Source organism: Lepidochelys kempii, chromosome 5 (assembly GCF_965140285.1).
Source record: "Lepidochelys kempii isolate rLepKem1 chromosome 5, rLepKem1.hap1, whole genome shotgun sequence".
Lineage (NCBI taxonomy): Eukaryota > Metazoa > Chordata > Testudines > Cheloniidae > Lepidochelys > Lepidochelys kempii.
Genome location: NC_136384.1, coordinates 31,889,621 through 31,905,819, shown reverse-complemented (window position 1 = coordinate 31,905,819; position 16,199 = coordinate 31,889,621). Strand labels below are relative to the sequence as shown.

General features: G+C 41.7%; 1 protein-coding gene across 3 annotated transcripts in view; it reads left to right on the top strand.

The window, feature by feature from the left end:
• Window positions 1-16,199, top strand: part of HCN1 (hyperpolarization activated cyclic nucleotide gated potassium channel 1) — a 316,103-nt gene that overhangs the window by 13,641 nt on the left and 286,263 nt on the right. For all 3 annotated transcript variants that reach the window (XM_073343906.2, XM_073343905.2, XM_073343907.2), the window contains exon 2: window positions 11,075-11,498. In XM_073343906.2, coding sequence (XP_073200007.1) covers window positions 11,075-11,498 — 424 coding nt within the window. The remainder of the gene's footprint in view (window positions 1-11,074; window positions 11,499-16,199) is intronic.

The following is a 16,199-nucleotide window of genomic DNA, read 5'->3' as shown; positions in this document are numbered from 1 at the left end:
ATATTTATAGGTGGAGCATGTAGTTAATGTTGAGCAAGTTTTCATTCTTGAGGATTCTTTTCAGATACTTAGAACTCTATCAATCTTCTGCCTCTCACCCTGAAAACTGGCATATTTCTTCTCAGCTGTAAAGTGATTTCTTTTTCATTTTGGGGAGGAAAACACGGTTGTGTAATTACACTTTTTTGTGTGGTTTCAGAGTAACAGCCGTGTTAGTCTGTATTCGCAAAAAGAAAAGGAGTACTTGTGTGTGACATTTTTTTGACACACATTTTTGTGTGACATTATTTTGAAGAGTTCAGTTGTGTGAATGGGACAAGAGAGAAACAAAGTTTGTCAAGGACATAGCATGTAGGTCAGAAATGTGCCTTTCAGGGTTCAGGTAACATCAGTTTTCATGTAGCCAAATTACAATGGTTTTAAAATGCATTTTGTGCATACACGCTTGTTATAACTAGTGATCTGCCAACTTTCTATGTGAACTGTTAATGCACACATATACAAGTTGAATGCAAATTTCCTTTTTATAAATGGATCTGGATGTTCTACTGTAAAGATACATACATTTATTTTAAAAAAGTAAATGTCATTTCCATTAATGACATGGAATGTGACTTGTGGCAATGCTGATGACAAAGATATGTGTTGGAAAGAGGCAGAGCTCTGAAGGAGTTCTGCCTTGCTGTACTGGCTATTGTGAATATGCATATGAAATGAGGCAATAGCTCTAGCCTCACTGGTTGAACACATTTTTCAGGATAGAGCACTTTACTGCTTTCTAGCAAATAGTTGCACACTTATTTTAAAAACAGCCAGGAAAATTCCATTATTATTTGGTATTGAAGTAGTCTGCAAAGGACCTATTGAGGAATGGAGCTTCACTGCACTAAGCTCTGCACAGACATATGAAACACTGTTCCTGACCTGAAGAACTTAGTTACTGAGCTTCAGGCTGGTGGACCATGTGGGTTTTGTGCTGATCTACCTGTGTAGAGCTCAGTGAGGCTTCATAGATTCATAGATACTAAGGTCAGAAGTGACCATTATGATCATCTAGTCCGACCTCCTGCACAATGCAGGCCACAGAATCTCACCCACCCACTCATGCGAAAAACCTTCTCTGAAGCAAAATGGAACAACAAGGGACTGTAATGAACAGCACGAGCCTAAGGAGAAGGAGCAAGGGTAATACTAATATGTTTACATGGTTATACAGGCAAAAAAAAGGCACATATTGATGCAACACCCTCATTTGGAAAGCCTTACATTATAAATATTCAGGCCCCAAGGACCTTAATCTTAAAATTAGGGGAGATATTCCCACTGTATACTTCTGAGATATTGCACCTGCTAAATCCGAACAAAGTCTTGCATCCACAATATTCTGCTATTGTATGGAATTCAGAGCAGTCTGATTGTAGGAAAACCCCAGTTTGCTGTGTAGCCTCAAGTCACACCAACCCTTTTCCAGTTGAGAGATGCATACTGGAGTTGTGAGCCCACTGACAATTTATGTTAGATCAGCCTGGAAGTGCCTTAAAGAAGAAATCATAGATTGAAAATAAATATAATCAAGGACATTGTGCCTTGCTGAAGCGCTCATTATTCCCCATGCTTCAAGACAGTGGAATACTGAAGGGAAAAACAAACCTGAGTAACTTTTTCCCCAAATATGTATGGAATAAGCAGGGTCTCTGCAACAACTAAAATAAGTGACAGTTGAAATGATTTTAAAATAAAATTCAGTTTCCCCCAGGCTAGTTGAATAGGTAGAGAACAAAATGCTACATAGAGCTCATATACTGCTTTGCAATGCAAAGCTCTGTACAAACATTAAGTAATGCTAATTAATTCTTAATCACTATTGGGTAGGCATGCATTTTAAACTGACTCTTCATCTTAACTAGGATGTCCTGTGGCAATAAATAAACCAACAAAGCTTCAGTAGATTCCAGAGGTATCAAAAGCACTATATCATCAGTGAATGTAGAGTAGCGTGACTGTAAGTAAAGAGGTTTAGCAATCTGTAATGGAAGAGATGTAATTAAAAGCAAAATTCATATATTAAAATAAAACAGAAAACACTTTAGTAACAACTATGACTCACCTAGTTTTATATTTTTTCTATTTAAAATAACTCCTTTCATAACTGAAAAGTCATACAATTTATTTTGTGACTTTCTTATGAAAATTTGACTATGAAATATTAGAACTCCCACTGATTTAGAAATCAGGCTATTTAGTTTCTGGGATGATAAATGCATGTAAAATTTAAAAATTGGGATCATTCCTCACAGTGCACATGAATTGAAAATTATGGTTCAAAGGAAGGGAGTTACTGTTATCACCATTCCAGTCTGCACTCTTCAGGCTCTTCCGGTCTCCTTGCCCAGCCAGTCCTAGTCTCCCCCTCTGAGCTTCATGTCTAAGGGATTGTCTTCACTACTGTGCTACATTAGCACCAATGCAGAGCGTCGGTGAAGACATGCTACGTTTGCGGGAGAGTACTCTCCCATCGACGTAATTACTCCACCTCAATGAGAGGCAGAAGCTATATCGGCAGAGAGTGATTCCCACCAACATAGCACGGTATAAACACAGATTTATGACAATACTCCACTAGGGGGGTGGTTTTTCAACTCCTGAGTGACATAGGTTACATCAACTTAACCGGTAGACAAGCCATGAGCCCCAATCTCTTCCACCATCACAGGCTCCTTGTCCTTGCTCAGCTAGTCCTAGTCCTCCTAGCCCTGCAATCTAATGTTTTTCTTTTTCTCTCCCCTTCTCCCACCCACCATTGTCTCCCCTTTCCCTTCCCCGTGCATCTTGTCCAGTTTGTCTACGCCACCCTTATTCCTTCCACCTCCACAGTTTATTTTATTCCCTATGTGGTTTTATACCATGCTCATCACCATAGTGTCTGGTCAACATCCAGTAGTGCTTTAGGCAATGAAACTAACATCTGTTATATGTTTGGCTGCTTGTCTCGCTGTCCAGTCAGTCCCAGTTCTTCCCTTGCACCCTGACTTTTTGAAACATCTGTTTCCCTTCTCCCTACAATGGTTTCTACTCCCAGTCTCCTTGTTCAGCTGGTCTGTTTCTCCTCCTCCCCCAGCTGCTGGGCCAATCTCAGTCCCTCCCCACTCATTTCCCTCCCTGACTCCCAGTCAGTTGTCTGCAGTCTATAAGTACCTAGCCAGGGAAAACAAATTTTATAACTGAAGAAGTCCATCTGGCAGAGAACGGTATGACATGATCCAGCAAGTGGAAGTTGAAGCTAGACAAATTCAGCTTGTAAATAAGGTGTACATTTTTGACTGAGGGTAATTACCCATAAGAAAGTATAACATGTCCAAACTGTCTTCATTCCATACAACCTGCTTCAGAAAAATCCTCCATATTTTTTGGCCAAGAACAATCTCAAACCAATATCTATTGACACAGTGCAGCCAAGAGGATCTGAGCACCATCATTGCCAGGAAGCGTTGGAGATTGATCGGTCATGTGCTTTGGATGGAAACTGATTCCATCACCAGAGTAGCAATAAGATGGACACCTGAAGGCAAGTGAAAACGAGGCTGCCCGAAAACAACATGGCTAAGAGCTGTGGAAGCCGAGCTGAAAAGCCTGGGGCACAGCTGGGGAACCATTGAAAGACTTGCCAGAAACAGACAGCAGTGGAGGAGCTTCGTCACTACCCTAAGCGCCAGAGGCATAATGATGATGATGATGAATTAACCATTGGAACAATTTACCAAGGGTCACAGTGGATTCTTTATCACTGACCATTTTAAAATCAAGATTGGATGCTTTTCTAAAAGATCTGCTCTAGGAATTATTTTGGGGAAGCTCCATGGCCTGTGCTATACAGGAGGTCACACTGATGATCACAATGGTCCCTTTTGGCCTTAGAATCTATGACCCTAGATGCAGGGGGCAGGTCCATCCAGCCCATCTGTCCTGAGAGGAAGATACACAATACAGTACAAATAGAAGGATAACTAGAGAATTTTCTAAAGGAAAAATGAATTCTTTCAAAATGAGATATTAAGAAAATTGATGACGAACTAATCAGATAACATTATATTTTGTTTCAGAGTAGCAGCCGTGTTAGTCTGTATTCGCAAAAAGAAAAGGAGTACTTGTGGCACCTCAGAGACTAACCAATTTATTTGAGCATAAGCTTTCGTGAGCTACAGCTCACTTCATCGGATGCATTCAGTGGAAAATACAGTGGGGAGATTTATATACACAGAGAACATGAAACAATGGGTGTTATTATACACACTGTAAGGAGAGTGATCACTTAAGATGAGCTATTACCAGCAGGAGAGTGGGGGGAGAAAATAAAATAAACCTTTTGTAGTGATAATCAAGGTGGGCCATTTCCAGCAGTTGACAAGAACGTCTGAGGAACAGTGGGGGGTGGTGGGGGGAAATAAACATGGGGAAATAGTTTTACTTTGTGTAATGACCATCCACTCCCAGTCTCTATTCAAGCCTAAGTTAATTGTATCCAGTTTGCAAATTAATTCCAATTCAGCAGCCTCTCATTGGAGTCTGTTTTTGAAGTGTTTTTGTTGAAGAATTGCAACTTTTAGGTCTGTAATCGAGTGACCAGAGAGATTGATGTGTTCTCCGACTGGTATTTGCATGTTAAAATTCTTGACATCTGATTTGTGTCCATTCTTTTACACAGAGACTGGCCAGTTTGACCAATGTACATGGCAGAGGGGCATTGCTGGCACATGATGGCATTATCACATTGGTAGATGTGCAGGTGAACGAGCCTCTGATAGTTTGGCTGATGTGATTAGGCCCTATGATGGTGTCCCCTGAATAGATATGTGGACACAGTTGGCAACGGGCTTTGTTGCAAGGAAAGGTTCCTGGGTTAGTGGTTTTGTTGTGTGGTGTGTGGTTGCTGGTGAGCATTTGCTTCAGGTTGGGGGGCTGTCTGTAAGCAAGGACTGGCCTGTCTCCCAAGATCTGTGAGAGTGATGGGTCATCTTTCAGGATAGGTTGTAGATCCTTGATGATGCTTTGGAGAGGCTTTAGTTGGGGGCTGAAGGTGATGGCTAGTGGAGTTCTGTTATTTTCTTTGTTGGGCCTGTCCTGTAGTAGGTGACTTCTGGTACTCTTCTGGCTCTGTCAATCTGTTTCTTCACTTCAGCAGGTGGGTATCGTAGTTGTAAGAATGCCTGATAGAGATCTTGTAGGTGTTTGTCTCTGTCTGAGGGGTTGGAGCAAATGCGGTTGTATCTTAGAGCTTGGCTGTAGACAATGGATTGTGTGGTGTGATCTGGGTGAAAGATGGAGGCATGTAGGTAGGAATAGCGGTCAGTAGGTTTCCGGTATAGGGTGGTGTTTATGTGACCATCGCTTATTAGCACTGTAGTGTCCAGGAAGTGGAGCTCTTGTGTGGACTGCTCCAGGCTGAGGTTGATGGTGGGATTGAAATTGTTGAAATCATGGTGGAATTCCTCAAGGGCTTCTTTTCCATGGGTCCAGATGATAAAGATGTCATCAATATAGCGCAAGTAGAGTAGGGGCATTAGGGGACGAGAGCTGAGGAAGCGTTGTTCTAAGTCAGCCATAAAAATGTTGGCATACTGTGGGTCCATGCGGGTACCCATAGCAGTGCCGCTGATTTGAAGGTATACATTGTCCCCAAATGTGAAATAGTTATGGGTGAGGACAAAGTCACAAAGTTCAGCCACCAGGTTTACCGTGACATTATCGGGGATACTGTTCCTGATGGCTTGTAGTCCATCTTTGTGTGGAATGTTGGTGCAGAGGGCTTCTACATCCATAGTGGCTAGGATGGTGTTTTCAGGAAGATCACTGATGGAGTGTAGTTTCCTCAGGAAGTCAGTGGTGTCTCAAAGATAACTGGGAGTGCTGGTAGCGTAGGACCTGAGGATGGAGTCTACATAGCCAGACAATCCTGCTGTCAGGGTGCCAATGCCTGAGATGATGGGGCGTCCAGGATTTCCAGGTTTATGGATCTTGGGTAGCATGATAGAATACCCCAGGTCGGGGTTCCAGGGGTGTGTCTGTGCGGATTTGTTCTTGTCCTTTTTCAGGGAGTTTCTTGAGCAAATAGTGTAGTTTCTTTTGGTAACCCTCAGTGGGATCAGAGGGTAATGGCTTGTAGAAAGTGGTGCTGGAGAGCTGCCTAGCAGCCTCTTGTTCATATTCCAACCTATTCATGATGACGACAGCACCTCCTTTGTCAGCCTTTTTGATTATGATGTCAGAGTTGTTTCTGAAGCCGTGGATGGCATTGTGTTCTGCACGGCTGAGGTTATGGGGCAAGTGATGCTGCTTTTCTACAATTTCAGCCCGTGCATGTCTGCGGAGACATTCTATGTAGAAATCCAGTCTGTTGTTTGTGGAATAAAAAATATTCAGAACTTTGATACAATCCTATAGTCTAGCTTTTTGATCTTATTTTGTTCTATAAACTCTGATTTTAATATAACTTTTTGCTGACATTCAGTGCAAGGAAGAGCATAGTGGTCTGCATAATCACAATGTATAATTAATCCATTTATACATTGGATTGTTCTGGAATGAAATTTCTCCATTCAGCATTCTGGGTTTTGTCTGGTTGGTGTTTGGCTCGGTTAGTCTTAGTTATATAACTACTTCTTGTGGCTCTTAAACTTCCAAGTCAATTAGAAGTCAAGCAATGGCTTATTTAGAAGTGAACCATGGGCAAATGTGCTTGTGCTATGTGATTATTCTAGTTCTCTTCCAACAGTTTTCAGGATTTCTTGGCGATGTTCATAAATGCTCTCAAAGCAGTTAAATCACTTTGGGAGATAATTTTGTAGAAGTGATTGCAGGGATGGTAATTATGGGCTATAGCACTATTGTATGTGGAAGTAGAACAGCTTTCTCATCTATGCGGCAGTTTTAGCATGTCCAACAACCCTATTGTTGTATAAACTCAAGATCGTTTGTACTAGTCTTGATAATGGACTGTTACGCATTTACTCCAATGAGTGTGCAGCCTACCAACAGTGTTATCGAGGTGTTAATCAGATTGGAGCCACAAAATTTGTCTGGAAAAAATGGGAAAATTTTGTAAGTTTTGCTTTCACTCTTTGTTTGCAGCAAGGTTTCAAATGCACCAGAAAGAAATAAGAGTGCATGAAATAGATAGGGAATTACTTGCAAGAGTCTGTTCTGTGTGAACTTTTGCATTTCATTTTAAAGATATTTTGATAATAAAGACTAATCTCTTTTGACTTCTGTTGGAGCAAAGATTTTTAGTATATGGAATCTTTCTGGTTGCTCTATAGTGCATTTGCTAGTTGTTTTTAGTCCGTTGTGTAAGAAGTTACATCATTTGTCTTCTGCCTCTGTATAATGTATTAAATTAATAGGCAGCAAATTTAAAACAAACAAAAGGCAGTACTTCTTCACATAACACATGGTCAACCTGTTTAACTTTTTTCCAATGTATGTTGTGAAGGCCAAAAGTATAACTAGGTTAAAAGAAAGAATTAGATAAGTTCTTGGAGGATAGGTCCCACATCCCCATGCTCCAGTTGTCCCTACCATCCAACTGCCACAAGTTGGTACTGGATGACAGGGGATGGATTACTCAAAATTGCCCTCTTATGTACATTCCCTCTGGACCGTCTTGCACTGGCCACTGTCATAGCCGGGATACTGGGTTAGATGGACCATTGATCTGACCCAGTATGGCTGTTCTTATGTTCCTTAAGAAGTGGTACTATTCCTTTCCAATTTCTGTCCCCTTTGTTACAAAGCCTACCTTCCCTTGAGTTGTGTCCATTGGGAAGTCATGCAGCCCTCTACTTAAAGTCCCAGCCTGAAGCCCTTCCATCCTCATCCCAATGGGTGCATGTTCTGTATGGCAGGTTACCAGCCTGACTCCCCATTTCTGCAGTAAACGTTAGAGATTTGAGACTGATACACTACAATCAGGGATAACGAGACAATTCAACAGTAGAATACCAAGGGAGGAAAAATCACTTTTGTAGTGGTAATAGGGGTGGCCCATTTCAAACAGTTGACAAGAAGGTGTGAGTAACAGTAGGGGGAAATTAGTATGGGGAAATTAGTTTTTGTAATGACCCATCCACTCCCAGTCTTTATTCAGGCCTAGTTTGATGGTGTCCAGTCTGCAAATTAATTCCAATTCGGCAGTTTCTCTTTGGAGTCTATTTTTGAAGTTTTTTGTTGAAGAATTGCCACTTTTAAATCTGTTATTGAGTGTCCAGGGAGATTGAAGTGTTCTCCTACTGGTTTTTGAATATTATAATTCCTGATATCAGATTTGTGTCCATTTATTCTTTTGCGTAGAGACTGTCCGGTTTGGCCAATGTACATGGCAGAGGGGCATTGCTGGCACATGATGGCATATATCACATTGGTAGATGTGCAGGTGAACCAGCCCCTCATGGTGTGGCTGACATGGTTAAGTTCTATGACGGTGTCCTTTGAATAGATATGCAGACAGAGTTGGCAAAATGTGACAGCTTCAACAGGAGAGATTGAGAACAACCCATATTAGAATATCCCAGTGTCCTGTGTTCCCTAACCGCCAGGATAAAGGTTAGAAGGGAGGCTTCCTTCTTCTCTTCCCTGTCCCCAGGCCATTTTGTGATTATCACCTTACTTCGCTTTTTCATCAAAATGCCCAAAATTGAAAGGAAAATTTTCAAGTTGGATCAAAACAAAATGTTCCATTTTGACATTTCCAAAACTTTTCAGTCTGGCCAAAAGTATTAGGTGAACTCCACATAAATTCATTCATGGTTTCTGGTTGACCAATGCTGTATTTTAGAGTGAATACATTATTTTCCAAAAGTATTTTTCCCAGCTCTACTATCCAAACATTTTAGTACCTTACAAAAGATAGTTTTGTTCAGGTTGAAAAAATGGGTGAGGATTTGGATGTTGTTGTTTGGGTTTTATTTTTGCTTCTGGGTTTACTGTTTTATTCCAGTGCAGTTATGGCATGGACATACTTAGTGTGTTATCTGCTAGATTTTGGGTTTTCATTTGGATGTAAGGCAAGAAAAAACTTCATTAGCTTGCTAAAGCATTCATGATTGATATCAGGCATCAGTACTTTTTATGTAAACATTCTGATAGGTTTTGACAGGAAGTCTGGGGACATCTACTGAATCACATATTCACCTTTCAGATATGCCATGGAGGGAATAAACTAATGTCTTGTCACAATCCTGCATTTATCCCAGATGCCAATCACCAGTAGGCAGATTGTGTAATGTTTATATAATGATTAGTCTTTGCAGTGATTGTGCATATTTCAAATGGCTAAAAAGAAAACTTTATCTTTGAAAACTCGTGGCGAACCGGGGAAGTCCTGGATGACTGGAAAAAGGCTAATGTAGTGCCAATCTTTAAAAAAGGGAAGAAGGAAGATCCTGGGAACTACAGGCCAGTCAGCCTCACCTCAGTCCCTGGAAAAATCATGGAGCAGGTCCTCAAAGAATCAATCCTGAAGCACTTGCATGAGAGGAAAGTGATCAGGAACAGCCAGCATGGATTCACCAAGGGAAGGTCATGCCTGACTAATCTAATCGCCTTTTATGATGAGATTACTGGTTCTGTGGATGAAGGGAAAGCAGTGGATGTATTGTTTCTTGACTTTAGCAAAGCTTTTGACACGGTCTCCCATAGTATTCTTGTCAGCAAGTTAAGGAAGTATGGGCTGGATGAATGCACTATAAGGTGGGTAGAAAGCTGGCTAGATTGTCGGGCTCAACAGGTAGTGATCAATGGCTCCATGTCTAGTTGGCAGCCGGTATCAAGTGGAGTGCCCCAAGGGTCGGTCCTGGGGCCGGTTTTATTCAATATCTTCATAAATGATCTGGAGGATGGTGTGGATTGCACTCTCAGCAAATTTGCGGATGATACTAAACTGGGAGGAGTGGTAGATACGCTGGAGGGGAGGGATAGGATACAGAAGGACCTAGACCAATTGGAAGATTGGGCCAAAAGGAATCTGATGAGGTTCAATAAGGATAAGTGCAGGGTCCTGCACTTAGGACGGAAGAACCCAATGCACAGCTACAGACTAGGGACCGAATGGCTAGGCAGCAGTTCTGCGGAAAAGGACCTAGGGGTGACAGTGGACGAGAAGCTGGATATGAGTCAGCAGTGTGCCCTTGTTGCCAAGAAGGCCAATGGCATTTTGGGATGTATAAGTAGGGGCATAGCGAGCAGATCGAGGGACGTGATTGTTCCCCTCTATTCGACATTGGTGAGGCCTCATCTGGAGTACTGTGTCCAGTTTTGGGCCCCACACTTCAAGAAGGATGTGGATAAATTGGAGAGAGTCCAGCAAAGGGCAACAAAAATGATTAGGGGACTGGAACACATGAGTTATGAGGAGAGGCTGAGGGAGCTGGGATTGTTTAGCCTGCAGAAGAGAAGAATGAGGGGGGATTTGATAGCTGCTTTCAACTACCTGAAAGGGGGTTCCAAAGAGGATGGCTCTAGACTGTTCTCAATGGTAGCAGATGACAGAACGAGGAGTAATGGTCTCAAGTTGCAGTGGGGGAGGTTTAGATTGGATATTAGGAAAAACTTTTTCACTAAGAGGGTGGTGAAACACTGGAATGCGTTACCTAGGGAGGTGGTAGAATCTCCTTCCTTAGAGGTTTTTAAGGTCAGGCTTGACAAAGCCCTGGCTGGGATGATTTAACTGGGAATTGGTCCTGCTTTGAGCAGGGGGTTGGACTAGATGACCTTCTGGGGTCCCTTCCAACCCTGATATTCTATGATTCTATGATTCTATGAAAGAACTCTCATAGTCTTAATAGAATAAATAAAATACACAGAGAAGATAATATTCTATATGGGTCTCATTGTGTAGTCCTCTCTTAGGCAAAGCTGCCACTGATTTGTACATTGCCTACAGTGTGCCAGGTTCTTTACAGACAGATGCAAAGACAAGAACCTGGTCTCAAAGGGCTTACAGCATAGATACTCAACATTAAATTGATGTTTTTTATTTTATAATTACATCAATAATTCTATTTGTTGTTTTTATTTCCTGTAGGTTTTACTGGGACTTAATAATGCTTATAATGATGGTTGGAAATCTTGTCATCATACCAGTTGGAATCACATTCTTTACAGAACAAACAACAACACCATGGATTATTTTCAATGTGGCATCAGACACTGTTTTTCTGTTGGACTTGATCATGAATTTTAGAACTGGGACGGTCAATGAAGATAGCTCTGAAATAATATTGGACCCCAAGGTCATCAAAATGAATTACTTAAAAAGCTGGTTTGTGGTTGACTTCATCTCATCAATACCAGTGGATTATATTTTTCTCATTGTAGAAAAAGGGATGGATTCAGAGGTTTACAAGACGGCTAGAGCACTTCGCATTGTGAGATTTACAAAAATCCTCAGCTTGTTACGTTTATTACGACTTTCGAGATTAATTCGATACATACACCAGTGGGAGGAGGTAAGACATATATTTATATATCCATTCACTAAGATTCTGTTCCTTTAAAAATGAAGTATTAGAACTCTTTAAAGAGCTATAGATAAACTGGGCATGGAGAATCATGAAATCTATGACTCAGATAAAGGCATTTTCACTGCCCATTTAGATTATTTACACAGGTTGAATATTTTGATTACTTACCTGGTTTAAAAATGGTGATTGCCACCATCTTGAGTTAGCTCCTTCTTACCTACCCACTTCCAAAAGTAATACTTTGGGGAATGATCTCATGCTATCTAGCAACTTCATAGAGGTTACATTTCCAGAGTTCCAGGAATGAATGGCATTCCCTAGTATTTGGCATGCCAGGAAATATTACCATGGCCAAGAAAAAGTATTTGGGAAGGGTTTCTGCACAAATAATTACAAATCAGTTATTTAGTTTCTTGCTTATCTCCATTTTTGAAATTGCAGACCATGAATGTTTTTGTTTTTGTTTTGTTTTGAAGTGTGTGGAGCTGCCAAAAGTAACAGTAAAATATAACTATTGGCTGTTAAGAATTCTCATGGGTAAGAAACCTGAAGAAGGTTTTGTAACTAAAGAATATTTTTGTGAAATGAATGCTGTAAGATATTATGGTGCCTTTTCCATCTCATACGTTTATCAGCTGTATCCTTTTCAGTGCACTAGATTCTCCTGCTCCTTTAAAAATATAAACACTAATTTTGTCCATAATATCCAGCAAACAAATCAGTTTGTTAACAGCCTGACCCTGAGAGGTATAGAGTACAGTATAAAACACTTGTTCAAGCCAGTGGTGATGGTTGGAAAACAGAAATCCCATGCAGATTGATGAGAACTGCCGATGCTCAGTACCAGTTAGAATTAGTCCCTGAATTTTCTTTGTGAAATCTGCTTAGTTTTGCCTTCTAGAATGACATGGTAGGTGATACAGTGTAGTTATTATTTAAATGTTAACAATATACTGTACTCTTATACTCAGTTTAGGTATGACAAGTGATTAAGAAACTCTTGCAGGCCTCCCATGAATCTGTGCTTTTACCTCTGCCGTGTTTTCTAGAGGGACATCCTTGAGAATTGTTTTCAATGACATTAATTTGGTTCAGATCAAAATGAGTTAATGACATGCTACAAACCATGGTGCCACAAATGAATAGTAAATTTACTAATTTCCAATTTATAAGCAAACACAATATTTTAAAATTAATATAATAGAAGTGAGATCTCAAATCCAATATAGGGACATAACGTTTGTACTCAAAGGTTTCTCTTCCAAAAGGTTTTGTTTCATCTCTGTTGGCCAATAAACTGGCACAAACAACATTCCTCCCCACCAAAAAAACCCAACAACAGAGAAATGAGTCCAAAGCAGAGATAATTGAGTAGATGCTCCATCTAGTTTACAGTGGGCAGCCATTGAGAATCCCCAGGGCAAACAAGCTCTCCCTTGGGCTGCCACGTCACTCCATCTTTGACTCCACTTGTGAATCCTCAGAAATGTTTTTGGGTTGACAATTTTTGTGCTTGTTGGGTTATAAGCAGTGGTAGTCCATTTCTCTGGGAATTTCTACAATGCCTTTCACCTTGATATCTGAGCACCACTAGGAAGACAGAAAAAGAATCCAAAACAAGCTATTCATATTAGTTTTTAAAAAACAAACATTTTGCTTTTTTTAAAAAGGTCCCAATGACCTTAAAAATGTACAGATGTGTTAACAATGTGGACTAAATCAGAAATTGTCACCATAAGTATTGATGAATACATGAATGAAATTCATCCAATAAAAATATTTCTCTTCCCATTCTATGCGTTTTTTGACATTTTAGTAAAGTTCCTCATGGATTTTCATACTTTTCTTTCATGTCCTCTAATAGCATATTGCTATTTTAAATTTAGTTGAGTCTTTGACAGTATTCTACATGATTATCTCAGCTACAGATTATAGACTGTACATTAAGATATGATAATAGCTTAAAAGGAAACAAAAATAGTTTAAATGTAGGATGAGCTGTGCTTGAAAGACCATTAGCTGTATGGTCCCCCAGAGTGATCAGTGCTCAGACCTTTGCTGGTATTTATTTACACTGCATTAAGAGCATGCATGCACATGCCTGACAGAGAACAATTAACTTTGTTGATGACACAAAATTAAAACCTGTTTCTCTGTATACAAATTAAAGGATTTGATCCTTTTTTCATATGGGCTGATGTGTGATTTTAAATGTAATTTAGAAAAATCTGAAATACTACATATTTGGATCAAGAATGGTGAATACTAGGCCAAAACCACCAGAAGGGCCATAAGTGATTCCTTATTTTAATAAACTGCCAACAGAATGCACTCAGGAAAACAGTAATAGACAAATTAGGTTGTATAATAACACTTATCCCACTGAGTTTCTTTTATAACCTAAGTTACAAAAGACAGGTTGGGATTGTTTGGGATATCCCCAGAACTCTAAGATGAATAGGCTGCAACTATAAGAGGATTTTTATTTGATATTTTTCACACAGGTTCACGTTCATTTTTACATAATTTAGTATCCAGCTGCCAATAGTCATATTCAGCAATTTTGAGGCAGTAATGTGTGTAGTCTTGAAGATTTCCCTTTAACCATCATGAAGGAATGCAGCTGCAGCCTGCAGTATAGTTTATATAAATTCCAACTAGCTGTCATGGGGTGTCTCCTGAGGGTCCTTCAAGATTAAGTACAGGCCACAATACTGCAGGTCTCCTTCACCACCACCACCATGTTGTATTTTGTTGTTCCAGTAGGCTGCCACCTGTAGTGCTATTTACATATATTTACAAGCTAAGCAAAGCAAACTCCCCCACTTTTTTCTGGGGAATAGAATGGGGCTCGAACAGCCAGCTCTGCTTTCCGCCAGCTCTCCCTCTTCTCAGGGCTTCCTTCCTCTCAGTTTATGTGCTCTCAGCTGCTGGGATTTCTTCCCCTTCTAATTAGTCCCTGAATAGTAGCTCTGCTGTGTTGATTGACCTTCCAATTAGGTCCCAATTAACCTATATTGGAGGGGATTTGAGTGACAGGATGCTGAGTCAGCTCCTGACTCATCACACACTGTCACAGGAGCATAGTTAATGTCAGCCCATGTTAGTAGTTAGACCGGGGTGGGCAAACCTTTTGGCCCAAGAGCCACATTTGGGTATGGAAATTGTATGGTGGGCCATGAATGCTCATGAAATTGGGGGTTGGGATGCGGGAGGGGGTGAGGGCTCTGGCTGGGGTTGCGAGCTCTGGGGTGGGGCCAGAAATGAGAAGTTCAGGATGTGGGAGGGGGCTCTGGCCTGGGGAAAGGAGTTGGATTGTGTGGGAGGGGGAGGGCTCCAGCTTGGGGTACGAGCTCTGGGGTGGAGCTGGGGATGAGGGGTTCGGGGTGCAGGAGGGTGCTCAAGGCTGGGACTGAGGGGTTCAGAGGGCGGGAGTGGGATCAGGGCTGGGGCAGGGGGTTGAGGCACGGGAAGGGGTAAGGGGTGCAGGCTCCAGGCGATGCTTATTTCAAGCAGCTCCTGCCTCTGGCTCCTATGCAGAGGCGTGGCCAGGCAGCAGGCACTGCCCCTGCAAATCCCATTGGCTGTGGTTGCTGGCCAATCATAGAATATCAGGGTTGGAAGGGACCCCAGAAGGTCATCTAGTCCAACCCCCTGCTCAAAGCAGGACCAATTCCCAGTTAAATCATCCCAGCCAGGGCTTTGTCAAGCCTGACCTTAAAAACCTCTAAGGAAGGAGATTCTACCACCTCCCTAGGTAACTCATTCCAGTGTTTCACCACCCTCTTAGTGAAAAAGTTTTTCCTAATATCCAATCTAAACCTCCCCCACTGCAACTTGAGACCATTACTCCTCGTTCTGTCATCTGCTACCATTGAGAACAGTCTAGAGCCATCCTCTTTGGAACCCCCTTTCAGGTAGTTGAAAGCAGCTATCAAATCCCCCCTCATTCTTCTCTTCTGCAGGCTAAACAATCCCAGCTCCCTCAGCCTCTCCTCATAACTCATGTGTTCCAGTCCCCTAATCATTTTTGTTGCCCTTCGCTGGACTCTCTCCAATTTACCACATCCTTCTTGAAGTGTGGGGCCCAAAACTGGACACAGTACTCCAGATGAGGCCTCACCAATGTCGAATAGAGGGGAACGATCACGTCCCTCGATCTGCTCGCTATGCCCCTACTTATACATCCCAAAATGCCATTGGCCTTCTTGGCAACAAGGGCACACTGCTGACTCATATCCAGCTTCTCGTCCACTGTCACCCCTAGGTCCTTTTCCGCAGAACTGCTGCCTAGCCATTCGGTCCCTAGTCTGTAGCTGTGCATTGGGTTCTTCCGTCCTAAGTGCAGGACCCTGCACTTATCCTTATTGAACCTCATCAGATTCCTTTTGGCCCAATCTTCCAATTGGTCTAGGTCCTTCTGTATCCTATCCCTCCCCTCCAGCGTATCTACCACTCCTCCCAGTTTAGTATCATCCGCAAATTTGCTGAGAGTGCAATCCACACCATCCTCCAGATCATTTATGAAGATATTGAATAAAACCGGCCCCAGGACCGACCCTTGGGGCACTCCACTTGATACCGGCTGCCAACTAGACATGGAGCCATTGATCACTACCCGTTGAGCCCGACAATCTAGCCAGCTTTCTACCCACCTTATAGTGCATTCATCCAGCCCATACTTCC